The 15,939-nt window shown below is 39.4% G+C and overlaps 1 protein-coding gene across 6 annotated transcripts in view; it reads left to right on the top strand.

Moving 5' to 3' along the window:
• The window catches only part of LOC126235873 (ubiquitin carboxyl-terminal hydrolase 45), a 165,624-nt gene that overhangs the window by 49,360 nt on the left and 100,325 nt on the right, over positions 1 to 15,939 (top strand). For all 6 annotated transcript variants that reach the window (XM_049944778.1, XM_049944780.1, XM_049944777.1 and 3 more), the window contains exon 5: positions 3,273 to 3,388. In XM_049944778.1, coding sequence (XP_049800735.1) covers positions 3,273 to 3,388 — 116 coding nt within the window. The remainder of the gene's footprint in view (positions 1 to 3,272; positions 3,389 to 15,939) is intronic.

Here is a 15,939-nt window from a genome sequence, read left to right as displayed (position 1 = left end):
CCCCAACTCCCCACCACAACGGCCAACGACCAAAAGACCCCAATTTTCCCGCTCATATCCACAGTCCTGAGTCGGGTCACATGACACCACAGTAGTCAAAATAATCGCTAAACATGGCCACAATTCATTTACAATATTTTATAATATTTAAATACTTAAATCTAAATATATTATATAATTTTACAAATTATCACCACACTTATATAATTTGTTGCAATTAAAAGAAAACCAATACACTATGCAACGGAACTACAACGCCCATCAAAACACAAAACAAGTATTTTCCGGTCTATTTTGCCCAGCATATTATCTCTGCTGCTGTGCTTTAAATTTTAAATTACTTGAAACAGTTCCATATTATCCCCGTTACCTTACATTTTATACATGGAAGTACTTTTGTTAAGCCACAAGGCTATAACGATCCTGTAAAGTGAACTCAATACCACACATTAACGGTGGTATTAAAAGATAGTCCAATAAGGAATTGCACAGCTGTTGCTGTTACAGCCATAATCCGTGCGCACTCACCGACTAAGGAGCAACATCACTCCGTTCCACACTCAACTGTACTTCACTATCAATCACTTTGTTATTCTGATCCAGGTATAATGTAGTTTGTTAACGATTATTTTTACATGTCACTTGTCCAGACCTTTGCACAACATTAAATTTGCTGAGTGTATCTTTCATCAGCTGCATATTTCTCCAAGTACTGAGTTATGTATGTACCAAGTTTCCTTGAAATTTCTCCATGTGTTCAAGGCTTGTGCTCAAGTCTAGTTTACACCAGAGTAACTCAAGCAAACTAGCATTCTTTTTGGTGTAAATAGTGAGTGAGCATGAGCAAACAGCATTTGGTCATGTTTAGTTCGCATTCACGTATTCACCCATTTTCTGCTAGTGTTGATCTTGTTGCTAACAAGAAGAATATGTGTTACAGATGCTTGTGGCATCCAGGAGACCCACAGCACAGAATCTGTAAGGAAAATAGAATACTTGATCAGAAGTCACCAAAGAACTCAAAGATGAAAGTGGGGGCATAAGAAAGATAATAAATTCCATGTGACTAATGTGAAATTAAATATATATGAAAGTTCTGATTATTCTCACGGCTCACATTCAACGTAGCTGCGATTACATCACAAATGTATCACTATTATTTTAGAAGCTTTTATTGGAACTATCTAATAAATAAATATTGCTTTCTCTCTATCTCCCTTACAACAAAATACATCGCAGATTTTATCAAGTACTGTGTGTGTGTGTGTGTGTGTGTGTGTGTGTGTGTGTGTATTGTTGACGAAGGCCATTGGCAGAAAGCTTTAAGTGTGAAAGTCTTTTTGTTGTGCCTATCTGCGACTCAACATCTTCGCTGTATGGTGAGTAGCAACTTTCCTTCTCATAACATGTTACATTCCATCCTGGATTGTCCATTGTTTATTCTATTAATAGTATTTTATTGAGATTGTCTTCCTCATGCATATTTTAATAAAATCCTGAAGTGCTTTGCAAATTGTATATATTACTGCAGACATCCAGAACTGTCAGAGGTGTACCTACTATTAAAGTACGAAACTGTTAGGGTATTAATTTAACTGTCTCCAGTTGCTAAAAAATCTGTATAATTACTAACTTTTCTTGAGGTTGTGTTGCTAATCAGTAATCAGTAATTAGTACTCTGCTTTTAAATTTTCTTCTGTTGCAATAGAAGCCAGCAAAAAGTGTCAACCAACATATGTGCCGGGATTTAGAATTATCTTAATAAAGGCTGGAGGTGCAATTTAGTGATAAATGCAGTACCTCCACGCATTTCACACTTGAATAAAAACCCAGCTGCCTACATTTTTCTTTCCTTAGGCCATTTTGCATGTTTTCTCAAAAATAGCGCTCTTACTATCCAAAATATTTGTATCTGAATACCCCAGATTTGTATTGTGGCTATAACTTGTGTGTTGTATGAAGTGAAACCTATAAGGCAGTTGAAAATAAATAAATAATTTGCAGATTTCGTAGTATTAGCATTCTATACGCTATATTTTATGTTCTCTGCCATTCCCTCCAATGTAAATGATCATTGACAGGTATAAGTGAGTGGTAATGAACACTGTAAACTGTCTACGAATGTATGTACAGTTGTGTTCACTGCTACTCACTCTTACGTAAAAGAGGCTTTACATGTCACTATTTTCCCACTCCTGCCACCATTCCCATAAATAATGATAATCGATTGTCTCTGGGTACTAAAATCTTAACAAGTTTGGTTGAAATTTGTGTGTGTGTGTGTGTGTGTGTGTGTGCGTGTGCGTGTGCGTGCGCGTGCGCGCGCAACGCGTGCGGGCGTCCCCCCCCCCCCAACACACACACACACACACACACACACACACACACACACACACACACACACACACACACACACAGAGAGAGAGAGAGAGAGAGAGAGAGAGAGAGAGAGAGAGAGAGAGATCCAGATTCAAGTCCCAGATTTTGCTTAAGCCATTTCAATATAACTACACATCCACTTAAAAATGGCTTAAAACTAAAATCAGCTAATCATTGTTTGCTAATAAATACATCCTAGATGAAAAAAGGAATTTATATCTTTTACACAATTTTGTCATCACAAATTTTAACCTATGTATACAGTCCTAGAAAAAATTTTTAAAAAATCTATTTTTCACCAAGTTAATGCAGCTTATCTTGTGGTTAGAAGTATTAGCATACAACTAGATGAGCAAATTTTCTTGGCTTCCAAATTTTTACGGTACTGAACAAATTTGCACACCTGTGCACATCCATATTTACACTTATGTTAGTCTAACACTTATGTTGTGTTGGGAACAGTGAAATATCATGTGTTTGCTGTTAGGTGGGCGGAAGAAGTTACTGAGGATTGGGGAGAAGGTGTAAGATGTGATTACAGAGGAAGTGACTGGATAAATAGGTGAGAGGTTAACAGTAATGGTGTGTGAATAGGCACATGTGGAATGAGCGTGATGATGAGTGTCAAACATGGAGAACAGAAAGATTCAAATATTAAAAATTGCAAATGACAAGTAGTAGAATTGGAGGTGGCAATGTACAACAGATTTGGTTCTGACAGGCACCACATTGAAAAGACAGTTGACTGCCAGGTCATGGTTGCAGAAGTCTTTAGTAGATATGAATCAGTAGGGTGTCAATAGAAGTTTAAAAAAAAAAAAAAAAAAAAAATTGCATTAAAATATCAGCGTCTCATTTAAATATTGACACTAACAAAAAAACTTAATTTCTAGGTGTTACGAATGTGACAAAGAAATAGATCCAGTCTGCAGGAAGAAAGTACATGAATGTGTCGAGTTCCTGAAGCGTCTAGAATGTCCAAAGCCAGCAAAGGAGCCTCATTTAAATGGTAAGCATCAAAATATAAATTGTTACTTTTTGATGTATTTGCTTTATAATGTGTACAATGATGGATTGGAATACCATGTGGAAAACAAATAAAATTGCCAATGTCAGAAAGTTTTGCAACTGCATTACCAAAAAGATCCTAAAAGTTTCTTGTTTCAGTTGTTGCACAACTGTAAAAATAACAAATCAGAAATAAGAGAATGTAAAACTAAAAGAAAACTCAGACACTTGATAGAGAAAATTGTGCTAGATCTAATAAGAAAATAAGTAAATTAGGAATTCTGAAGAGCTAGCTCCCCTTCTAGTATCAACTGTTCCAGTTAGCTAGTACATGAGGCAGGTGACTAGAGACAAAGCAAAATTCAGGTGGCTCCAGTACGTAAAGAGGGCTCTAACAGCAGGGATCCAGTTTAAAGCTCTCAGTACAATTCCAATCATTGTGTAGTAAAAATAATATATTTATATGGAGTGTTGGTGCAGGTTACATTTGGATAGCAGACTTTGCAGCAAATAGAACTGAGGGGAAGTGCTCAGACATGGTCAACCGATTCGGCTGATATTTGGCAGGTCACTTGTATATATCCTAAAATAGAAGACTCTAAGCTGGCCTGAAGGTACGTTTGGGTTCAGCCACTTCAGACACCTTTATCTTGGAGGATGGGATGCCTCAAGGTCCTGATCTTAATGTCGTCCTCTTTGCTATAGACATTAACCCTATTATGGCCTGTCTACTGCCAGGCATCTCTGGCTCCCTTTTCGTTGACGAATTTTCGATCTCTTGCAGTTCTCCATGGACATGTCTTCTTGAGTGGCTTCTTCACTGATGTCTCAATTGTCTTCACTTGTGGAGCATCGACAATGGCTTTGACTTTTTCACTGAAAAAACAGTTTGTTTGAAATTCTGGCAGTACAATAGCTTTTTTCCACCGTCTTTACACCTTAGCCTGTTGCTCTTGCATTTACTGAAACTGCAAAATTCCTGGGACTCATGTTTGATGCAAAACTTTCTTGGTCCTCCCATGTGGTTTACCTGGCTACACATTGTACCAGTTCCTCATTGCCCTGTGTGCCCTCAATGGTACTTCCTGGGGTGCAGATCGAACAACCCTCCTCTGTTTATACTGGTCCCCTGTCCATTTGAAACTAGACTGAGGGTGTTTCGTTAATTCCTCTGCATGTCCATCCATCTTACTCAGTCTTAATATTATCCACCACTGTGGAATAAGTTTGGCCACTGGCTTCTTTTACACTAGCCAGGTTGAGAGTCTCTATGCAGAAGCTGCCAAACTACCACTGTAATACCAGTCTGATGTCCTCCTTGCTTACCATTTGTCTACTACACCTGGCCACCTATTCTGTGCACTATTTTTCAATGACTCCCTTGACCACGAGTATTTGGTGCGCCCTTCTTCTCTGTTACCTCCAGGGGTTCACTTATGGCTACAGCTGCGGCACTTAACTTCACTACCTGATGGGTGTGAACCCTTCACCTCCTTGGCTTTGTGCGGCGGCCCATGTTCATCTTGGATTTCATTCACTTCCTGTGGAAACTACTCCAGTTCTGAGCTATATTTGTAAGTTTCTTTACCTCTGCACACAACTTAGCAATACCGTCTTCGTGCACACTGAAGGCTCTAAAACTGACTGTCGTGTTGGGTGTGCCTTGTATCTTTGGCATCGACATTTTTGATATCGGCTTCCAGAACTCTACTCAGTATTTATAGCAGAACTCTTTACGCCCTCTATCAGGCCACCCATTACATTCGGCGACACAGCCTTTTTATTGTGTCATTTGCTCTGATTCTCTTGGTGGCCTTCTAGCCTCTGTGCGCTGCACACAGTTAATCCCTTAGTGCAATGGGTCCAAGAAAGCTTCCACATGTTCACTGTTGAGAGAGCCACTGTGATGTTCATGTAGGTTCCTGGTAACATCTGTATGGTAGGAAATGATGCTGCTGACGCTGTTGCCAAGGCAGCAGTCCTATCTCGGCCTGCTAGCTCTTCCATTCCTCCAGATGATCTCCATGTTGCCGTCTATTGGCAGGTGATGTCACTTTGGCATCACGATTGCTCTTCTCTTCGTGGAAACAAGCCCTGGGGAATTAAACCTCTCCCAGTGGCTTGACCAACCTCCTCTCGGCCCTCTCGCTGCAAAGAGAGAATTTTAACTGTGTTGCATATTGGGCTTTGTCTTTTTAGCCGTTGCCATTTGTTAAGTGGTGATGTCTCTTTCTGTTCATTGTTGTCAACCCTTGACGGTTTGCCATTTCCTTACCGAATGCCCCTTTTGTAACTGCATACTTTCTAGTGTATGTTTGCTGTCTGATTATTGGCAGTTTTAGCAAACAACGCGCGGGCTGTCGACCACATTTTACTTTTTATCCATCACAGCAGTATGGCGGGGACATTAATCTTTGATTCGGCACCTCCGCAGTCTCTGTGGTGTATTTTGTGGACCTTTCTCCAAGAGAGAATCCTTGTTAGTAGCTCTTTTCCTTCCATCAATTGGGCTTAACATGTAGTCGTTTTTTATTAGTGTTCTAAGGTTATGACATTGGCACTTATGACCTTAGTTGTTTTTGTGCCCTAAATCAAAAAAAAAAAAAAAAGAGACTGAGATACATCTGCATTTTCTAGAAAACCACTCCAAAGTTCAGGGCCTGCAGTCAATTCAGGATTGACAAAATTGATAGGTAATTGAAAACTGAACATTCATTTTTCATAATAATATACTGGGTTCACATACACACATTCTCCTTGAAATTGAGGGAAGAAACTTTTATGACTGCCGTTTACGAACCTGCAAGGGAAGTGTCTAAGGCATCTACATGGGAAGCAGAGAACCTGTGTTTGATTCCCACATGTATTCTGCTGTTCTTTTTTCAATTTTGCAAATGACTTGCATTAGTAATGAATTAAAAATTTAATCGCGTTGAACCTCCATACACTATTTACTCTTGTACATGTCCTCAGTTAACTTTGAATAACTTGATCAGTAGTACTTGTCATATAAACATTCAAAGCAAATCCACTTGCAGAATCAAGAACATCTAATATATAGAATTAATTTTGATTCATACCAAGCATACGATAACATTGCCTGAAAAGTTGGTGCTGAAAGTTGGTGCTGAAAGTTGATAATGAATTGTACTGTGAATTGTTATTCCATCCAGGCAGTTGTGCAGTTTCTGGTAGGTTTTCAGAAGCAGGCTGCAAGTTTGAAGCCACGAAATAAAGTTTGAAATTTGGTGATAGAAATAAACATCACATGGTGGGCACACAGGTGTGCAGTTCGGTGGTGTTACTTCTACTGTGCAAGGTGGTTCAACCTTGCCATCTATAAATATGTTGTCATACATTATGGTATTAGTTTATTCATTCCAGGAATCCATTATCAAAAAACTTGTTATTACAGTGGAACTTCGATTTTACATTCAATGATTTTAAGATTTTCATGAGTCGGCACCATAAATTCGTAGCCTCTGTGACAAACCCATAAGATCGATGCTAAAAATTCCCTGATTTTACATTTCTTCCTAGTAATGTTTACCTCATTTCTAAGTTCTTACTTGATGTCTCACTTGACTTCATCCCTTTTTTTCCTACTGGCATTTGATGTGATTCAACGAGTTCTAAGCGGCACGAAAGACAGATGGTTCACATCACGGCTTTTGGCAGAGTTACGGGAATATTTTAGGTCTTTGTGGAGAGCTGAATTGTGAGAGAGGAAATGCTGACGTAATCCACAATTGGTGTTGCCAACACAACTTGTAATGTTTAGCTTCACTGCACAATTATGATACAACTACTGCTAGGTTGCAGCATTAGCAACAGTATCAGTCGTCAACCTTTTAAATTCAAACACTGAGTCTCGAAGAATTTGCTTGATCATAATTGAGGAAACGCCGCCCATTCCAGCTAGTGAACTCTTATCGGTTAGCGACTTGTTAAGTCACCTAATAGCCAGTGCAGCCACCACACCACACTAACACACACAAAATTAGCTCGCCTAATGGGTATGTGGAAAGGGGGTGCAGGTAGGGATGAAAGCATTCTGTGAAGTGCTGAAAATACACTTTTTTTTGCAGATGAGCTGTGACAGAGATGTCATTCATAACTAGAACAAAGGTTTTGCAGTAGCACATTTTAATGACTTCCATGTTCAAAACTGACATGGTACAGCTGCAGCAACTACATACACTACTCGTGTATATACTTTGCACCGCAGATGCCACATACTATAGATCAGAGAGATTGGCAGCAATGATAGAGGCCATGAAGTGAAACTGTTGTACCTGAGCTTTCTTTCAAATTTACATTTTACACAGCGAACAGAAATTTCACTGAGCCCCCTTCTAATAAGCTTGTAACATCAATTGGGGAAGTAAACTCATTTTTTAACATCTCTGTTTCTCTCCTCAAATCTAAAATAACACTTTAACGGCAGTGAGCATATGAAGTGGGCCCGCAGGGAAAGCATTAAACAAAAACAGCAATGGTGACAAAGTATGTCATTAAGCAGATGTCCGCATCTATGCTTATGGTTTAACCACTTAGCTGCTGTGATGTTTTTGGTTTAATTCAAACATCTTCATAAACTTTTTGCCTTTTTCTAGGTGAGCACAAAGGGTGATCCCTCAAAAATGCACATTTTGAGTGAATAATTTGTGGTTGTAGAATGTCTGAAAACAGCTCTTTTATGTTTATGCAGATACCAATTTCAATTTTTTGATGAGTTTTTATGTGCTGTTGCACATCTGTGATTTTTCAAGAACTGAGAAAATTCACTATCACAAATTAATGTGTAAACATGGTATTGTACATTTAATTCCTTCACTTAGACAGATTTTGTACTAAGTATTGGAGAGGATTGTGATTGTTAATTGTAAATGACAATTACATGTATTTCTGCTCATATCTTGGGCTGTTTTAACATTTTCCTCGATTCTGCATTTTCTTCAGTTTTGCATTTTTTAAGTCCACACCACATGAAAAGGTGAAATAGGGATTTCACTGAATCAGGAATGTATGGGCTTACAATGTTCTTGAGATGTTTTTGTAAATTGTATTTCTCAATTTCTTGGATTTGGAGCAAGTGATGTAAATAATTTTTTAACATGTCTGGCTTACGATTGACTTCTTCTATATCAATCACTTTGATTCCTGTTTTTTTATAAGCACATGAAAACATTAGGCAAAAATTTTCCAGTTGCAGTGATGGAGTATTTTTTTCATGTATGAATGCATTACACTATCAACTGCAACAAGGATTCGCTTTTCTCCCATATGCTATAATGTGAATCGAATGCTCATATTTGCAGCAGTGTTACTCGGAACTGATTTTGTACAATGCTTAAAATTGTAGGTCTTTATTAACCCAAGTCATTTGAGAAATTTGTTTATCTATTTTGTTATTATTCCTTAGTGATTCACTTACTTTATTAATTCTCACATTACTACCAATTTCAGTGTGGAAAAATACAATTGGAGGGAAAAAAGAACTGCTGAATGCATCTTGAATTGAACGTAGGTTCTCTGCTCACCAATCAGATGCCTTGCTTGCTAAGACAGCGATGCTTTCGTTGAACAGCGTATACCTTATGCCTACATAATCTACAGTCATAATAATTTCTTTACTTGATTTCTAGGAAAGTATGTGTTTGTGGACTTCATATATGTTGAAAAATGCACAGTTTTCAATTATCTATTGATTCCATCAGTTTTGAGTTGATTGGGAGTCGTGAACTTTAGGGGTGGTTTTCTCAAAAACAGAGGGGTGATGAGGAAAATAGCTTAGTCTTTCTTTTTAGGCTGTACACAAATGGCCTACCAAATATGAGCCGAATCGTTTGGCCATATCTGAGGCCTTCTTCTTTTCAGTATGACATTCTTAATGAGACACTATTGGAAGCAAAAGCAGCATCTGGTTACTTCAAGAAATTGTCATATGACTGTGAAAAGATCTAACATTGTTTGACTGTGGGATCAGTGATCAGTCACTGAAATCACTCAGTCATCAAGTAAAGGGGAGTGGCTGTCCAGAATGATTTAAGGTGGCGTAGCTGTTAAAGTGTAGTGATGGGGAGGAGATGCCATACTCAGTTTTATGGGATGAATTCTAGGGTAGGGCAATTGGTGTAGGAAAGATGTTACATAAAAAAAAATCTTTATTTAGATGTTGTTTGTTCTTCTGGGATCCAACCAGATGGGATTAACAGAAGAAATAGAGAAGCTTCAGAATGGAGTTTATGGTAATACGGGGTGAAGAAAGGAGACATTAGAAATTGGGGGGAGGATAGGCTTCTGGGAAGAGGTGGTGTGCTGTGAGGCTGTTCCAGTATAATGGCAATTAATATCATCTTTCCTTTGCACAAGGAATTCAATGTATTTTGTGTACTATACTTTAAATGATAGTGGATTTTGTATTTACCATGACATACAAGGGATACATTATCTCCTTCCCTCTGCAGTTATTCATCATACAAAATAATCATATTTATTAAGAAAAAAACAAATAAAAAGTTTATTTAGTTCCTTGGTGAGAACATAGTTATTTCGTTCCTTGGTGGGAACATAATTGAAATTGGCGTAGCAGAACAGTTTTCATTGTGTTAAGAGTGTCACTTATATATGGGTAAAGGATACTTTAAATTTTAAGGGTGTACATGTAGTCACGCCAACCAAAATTGAGAGGATGGAGTATGTTGCAAGGGAAGGTAATGATGAGCCAGGCTCACCTCATAAAAAAACAGCTCACATGTTGCCACAGCTAGCAATGAATGTTTTAACAGGGACAACAATCAGCATGGACTGAGGGAACTGAACTCTAGACAACACCATGCTGCTAACTTTATTATTTCACTGTTCAAAATCAGCAGCTCTCCCACTACATGCTTTTGGACACCAATTTAATAGAGGCACAACTCAACTGTTACCATCACAAGCCAAGGGCAAGCATTTCCCACAGTTGGTGAGAGGTGACCACAGCACTGAAAGTAGTGGGTGTGTCTCGTGCTGTACCTATGGTGCAGGGCTGTCAAACCTTTTATCCCTCTTCGTAATTGCTAATATTGGTGACTTTTTTACTGCACCGAGACTTTGATGTAGTTTTCCTCACATTTATTTGCAGCATAATAAATGTGCCATTGATATCACACTTAATGGGACAACAGTAGAAGTGAAGGATAATTTAGTGATGTGACTAGCTGTACTGGTAATTTATAATTATTACATTTATTCACTTTGTTGATGAAGTGCTGATTTACATATCATCTATTCATCCCTCCATGTGGAAATATCCTACTAAATCATACATTTAGGTTATGTTTTTGTAAAGAGGGGATGACAGCTATAGCATTCACTCCTGCTTAGGAAATACCATGTTGCAATTTGTTTAGTCATTATGAAAGAGTCCCACTAGTTAACAAATAGAATGGGGAATAATGGAAAAGTATTTTGCATTGGCGAGAGCCGTATTTATAAAGGCACAAAGGCCCACATTGCAAAGAGACAACAAAACATATTACTTCCTCCAGAATACTTCTCATGTAGTGAGAATGATCTTGAAATTAGAGAATTGCTGGTCTATGCAGTTGATAGTCTTTCTTCTCATGTAACAATTCAAGGTGGAATTGGAAAAGGGGTTGGGTGCATCTGATGCAATATGTATGTACCACTTTACTCCATAGGGTGACTTGCAAAAAAGAAAGAGAGAGGATATTGATTTATAAAATACACTATTTTGAAGTACATCCATTGTTGTATTTTAATTTGGTAATACTGGAAATTTAATGTATGAACAGAGGCACATTTCCATACTTGAGGTAGCGGTAAGTAGATTCAATTTCTGCAGTTTGGCTTAAGACTACATTTGTACTACCCACTCATGGCTTCTTTTAGGGATGAACAGCAGCAGTCCTGCTTCAGCCCATGGCTGATTTAGGTGCTTTTAAATGGCCATCGACTCTTTCAGTGCTGCCTAAAGTGGCCATGAGCTGGAGCAGTGGCGCTGCCCTTAAAAAAAACCAGTATGTGAATATTACAATTGTGCTTTTAAGTCAAATCTGCAGAAATTGGCTTTTCACAGGTATGGTTAAATTTGAGAAAGTGGTTACTGGCTCTCCCATGTACCTTAAACACTTGCAAAGAAGCATGTTGATTGAAATTACAGGTAGTGAAAATAGTTTTCAATTCATGTAAAGAACAACCTACAATTTGATGGGCAACTGTAACTAGGGTAGAGCAGTTTTGAATGTCTAGGTATTAAGTGTGTTTGACCTGAAACTTTTAATAAAAGAAATTTGTTAATTATGAAATTTTTTGAAATATATAAAGGAAAATACGAGGGCAGTTCAATAAGTAATGCAACACATTTTTTTCTCGGCCAATTTTGGTTGAAAAAACCGGAAATTTCTTGTGGAATATTTTCAAACATTCCCACTTCGTCTCGTATAGTTTCATTGACTTCCGACAGGTGGCAGCGCTGTACGGAGCTGTTAAAATGGCGTCTGTAATGGATGTGCGTTGCAAACAACGGGCAGTGATCGAGTTTCTTTCGGCGGAAAACCAGGGCATCTCAGATATTCATAGGCGCTTGCAGAATGTCTACGGTGATCTGGCAGTGGACAAAAGCACGGTGAGTCGTTGGGCAAAGCGTGTGTCATCATCGCCGCAAGGTCAAGCAAGACTGTCTGATCTCCCGCGTGCGGGCCGGCCGTGCACAGCTGTGACTCCTGCAATGGCGGAGCGTGCGAACACACTCGTTCGAGATGATCGACAGATCACCATCAAACAACTCAGTGCTCAACTTGACATCTCTGTTGGTAGTGCTGTCACAATTGTTCACCAGTTGGGATATTCAAAGGTTTGTTCCCGCTGGGTCCCTCGTTGTCTAACCGAACACCATAAAGAGCAAAGGAGAACCATCTGTGTGGAATTGCTTGCTCGTCATGTGGCTGAGGGTGACAATTTCTTGTCAAAGATTGTTACAGGCGATGAAACATGGGTTCATCACTTCGAACCTGAAACAAAACGGCAATCGATGGAGTGGCGCCACACCCACTCCCCTACCAAGAAAAAGTTTAAAGCCATACCCTCAGCCGGTAAAGTCATGGTTACAGTCTTCTGGGACGCTGAAGGGGTTATTCTGTTCGATGTCCTTCCCCATGGTCAAACGATCAACTCTGAAGTGTATTGTGCTACTCTTCAGAAATTGAAGAAACGACTTCAGCGTGTTCGTAGGCACAGAAATCTGAACGAACTTCTCCTTCTTCATGACAACGCAAGACCTCACACAAGTCTTCGCACCCGAGAGGAGCTCACAAAACTTCAGTGGACTGTTCTTCCTCATGCACCCTACAGCCCCGATCTCGCACCGTCGGATTTCCGTATGTTTGGCCCAATGAAGGACGCAATCCGTGGGAGGCACTACGCGGATGATGAAGAAGTTATTGATGCAGTACGACGTTGGCTCCGACATCGACCAGTGGAATGGTACCGTGCAGGCATACGGGCCCTCATTTCAAGGAGGCGTAAGGCCGTAGCATTGAATGGAGATTACGTTGAAAAATAGTGTTGTGTAGCTAAAAGATTGGGGAATAACCTGGTGTATTTCAGTGCTGAATAAAACAACCCCTGTTTCAGAAAAAAATGTGTTGCATTACTTATTGAACTGCCCTCGTAATAATGTTTGAAAATATTATGGAATTGGATTGATAAAAAATCTACTCACGAAGCGGTGGCAGGAGAACACACATATAAAGGTATTTAAATTTGCAAGCTTTTGGAGACAGTGGCTCTTTCTTCTGGCAGAAAGGTTGAAGGAGAATGAAGGGGGATGAAGGAAAATGACTGGTCAAGTTTAGGAAATGGGGAGAGTTCAGAAAAGGCACCCAAAACCCCAGGTCAAGGGGAGATGTACCAGACAGGATGAGGAGGAGAGGCCTTTCCTTCTCATCCCCTCTGGTAAGTCTTCCCTGATCTGGGGTTCTGGGTGACTTTTCCAAATTATGCCCATTTCCTAAACCCCACCATTCCTTTTCCTTCACTCCTCTTCCTTCTCTTTCAGCTCGTCTGCCAGAAGAAGGGGCCACTAGCTTCAAAAACTTGGAAACTTAAATACATTTGTACGTGTGTCCTCTTGCTGCCACTTGTTGAGTGTTAAACTCTACTGAAAGAATTGAAAGTGAAGAGAGTTTCATTATATAGCAGTTGGTCAGTACTGAAGGTGAACCTTCAGGTTATGGGGATCTTAAGACGGAGTAATTATACAGGGTGTACATAAAGTCCGGGAACACTTTCAATTATTTATTGTACAAGAACTAAACATTGTACAGATGTCATACATATTGCATTTTGAAGAGAAACTCTGAAAGTTTTTTACAGACATTCGATATGTGAACCATGAGTGACATGGCAGACGTCAACACGGTAATCAAATTCTTAAATTCCTGGCATACCCATCCCAGCATGACATTGTCGATTGTGGCAGTTGCTTCTCGTATTCTCTCTTCGAGCTCTGCTACATCACGTGGTAGAGGCGGTACATACACCAGATCTTTAAAGTGTACCCACAGAAAAAAGTCACACGGAGTGAGATCAGGCAATCGGGGAGGCCATTTCGTGAAACAGCTGTCCTCTTCACAGCTGATCCATCGATGTGGCAGCTCCATGTCCAGGTACCTACGAAGTTCATGATGAAAATGGGGTGGAGCCCCATCCTGCTGAAAGATGAATGGAGAAAGTCTGATTGCATTTGAGGCATCAGCCATTGCTGCAGCATGTCAAAGTAGAAATGTCCACTGACAGTGCTCTCAGTGAAGAAGAATGGCCCGTACAGTTTTTGACGTGATAAGACACAAAAAACATTTACCTTTGGGGAATCCTGCTCAAATTCAATGCTTTCATGTGGAGATTCGACAGTTATGCCTGTTCACTTTCCCATTAGCATGAAAAGTGGCTTTGTCACTAAAAATTAAGCGATCAACAATGCCATCCCCATCCTTATTCAGTTGTTGCAACTGCGAACAGAACTCAAAATGTTTGTCTTTGTCGTCGTCATTGAGCTTCTGCACTAGCTCTTATTTGAATGGTTTCATAGAGAGCTTATGTCGCAGGACTTTCCACATTGTCATTGGAGCCATTTCGAGTTCACGGGATGCACAACACACCGATTTCCTTGGACTCCTTATGAATGTCTCTCGTACGTGCTAGTGTGTCTCGTATGCGCTCCACATTCACTTCACTCACACTGGGATGTCCGTTTCTCTTTGCCGGGTGCAAGCAACCCGTCGTAACGAATTTGTGGTGCCAGTGATATATGGCCTTCCTTTTTGGTGGCTTCTTCCCGTGTTTGGCTCTAAACATCCGTTGAACAGCTGTAGCACACTTGTTTTTGTCGAACTTCAACACATAGAAAGCTCGCTCCCTACCTGAACTTGCCATGTTTGCGACTAGCGCTAACTATCAGCAAATTACCAAACTATGCTGTGGTGGTCTACATGAAAAAAAAATTCAGTGGTTCTTTTCAAAATGACATACATATGATGTCTGTACAATGTTTGGTTCGTGTGCAATAAATAATTGAAAATGTTGCCGGACTTTATGTACACCCTGTATTGTGTAAATGTTGTTAGGGTCAGTGTGGATTACATTACAGTATCTTATGACAAATTTAAGAATGATTAGTTTTTTTTTTTTTTTGTTGAGGTACACCAATGCCTGTAGTCTGTCAATTTATTTATGTGACATGTTCCAGAAAACCAGGTCTCTGTCATAAGATGGGTGAGGGATCAACAGAGATACGGTTGATAGAAGTTGATTTTTTTGTGTGCAATTTTTAGGGTAACATTCGGCACTATTTAGAAATGGAAAATGAAAAATATGAATCAAAATACTTATAATTTTTAGGGTGCATGCAGTGGACAGAAAATAGCAATGTAAATACCTTTCTGTGGTTAGTTACTGTTTTTCCAAATAATATCCTCATTACAGTCATCACTTGCAATTAACTGACATATGCATAAACCATTCAAAACTAAGTTTTGTGCCATCTGCATATCTGCGAATCTATGTAGGTTTGTTCTCAACAGGGAATGATAGAACAAGCCTTTGGACTTAGGACTGAAAAACATGCATTTATCGTGAACAACAACAACAACCAAAATAAAGGCAGTCTGTTCGAAAGTGTACACTTTGCTAATCTGTGAAATAAAAATCAGTTGTGGATAACATTCAGTACATTGTTGATCCACCACTTGCATTGTAAAATGCCTGGATCATACTTGGTATACCATCCACAATATAGTTGATGCGTTGTTGCCTAAGCCTAGCCCATGTTTCCTTGAAGGCTTCTTCCTAAGATCATCCAGTATTTAGGGGTGTTCCTGCAATGATGCTCAACTAAATTCAGCTGGTTCCAGTTATACTCAGTTGGATTCATGTCAAGAGATACTACAGGATATTCCATTTGGTTGGTTCCTGTCTTCTGCAGAAAGGTACTCACAAGGTGGGTGTGGTGTTCTCATACATTATTGCCTTGGAAGTTGAACACAA

This window comes from Schistocerca nitens, chromosome 2 (assembly GCF_023898315.1).
Source record: "Schistocerca nitens isolate TAMUIC-IGC-003100 chromosome 2, iqSchNite1.1, whole genome shotgun sequence".
NCBI lineage: Eukaryota > Metazoa > Arthropoda > Insecta > Orthoptera > Acrididae > Schistocerca > Schistocerca nitens.
Note: the sequence above shows the minus strand (reverse complement) of the source record. Positions and strands in the feature narration are given on the sequence as shown.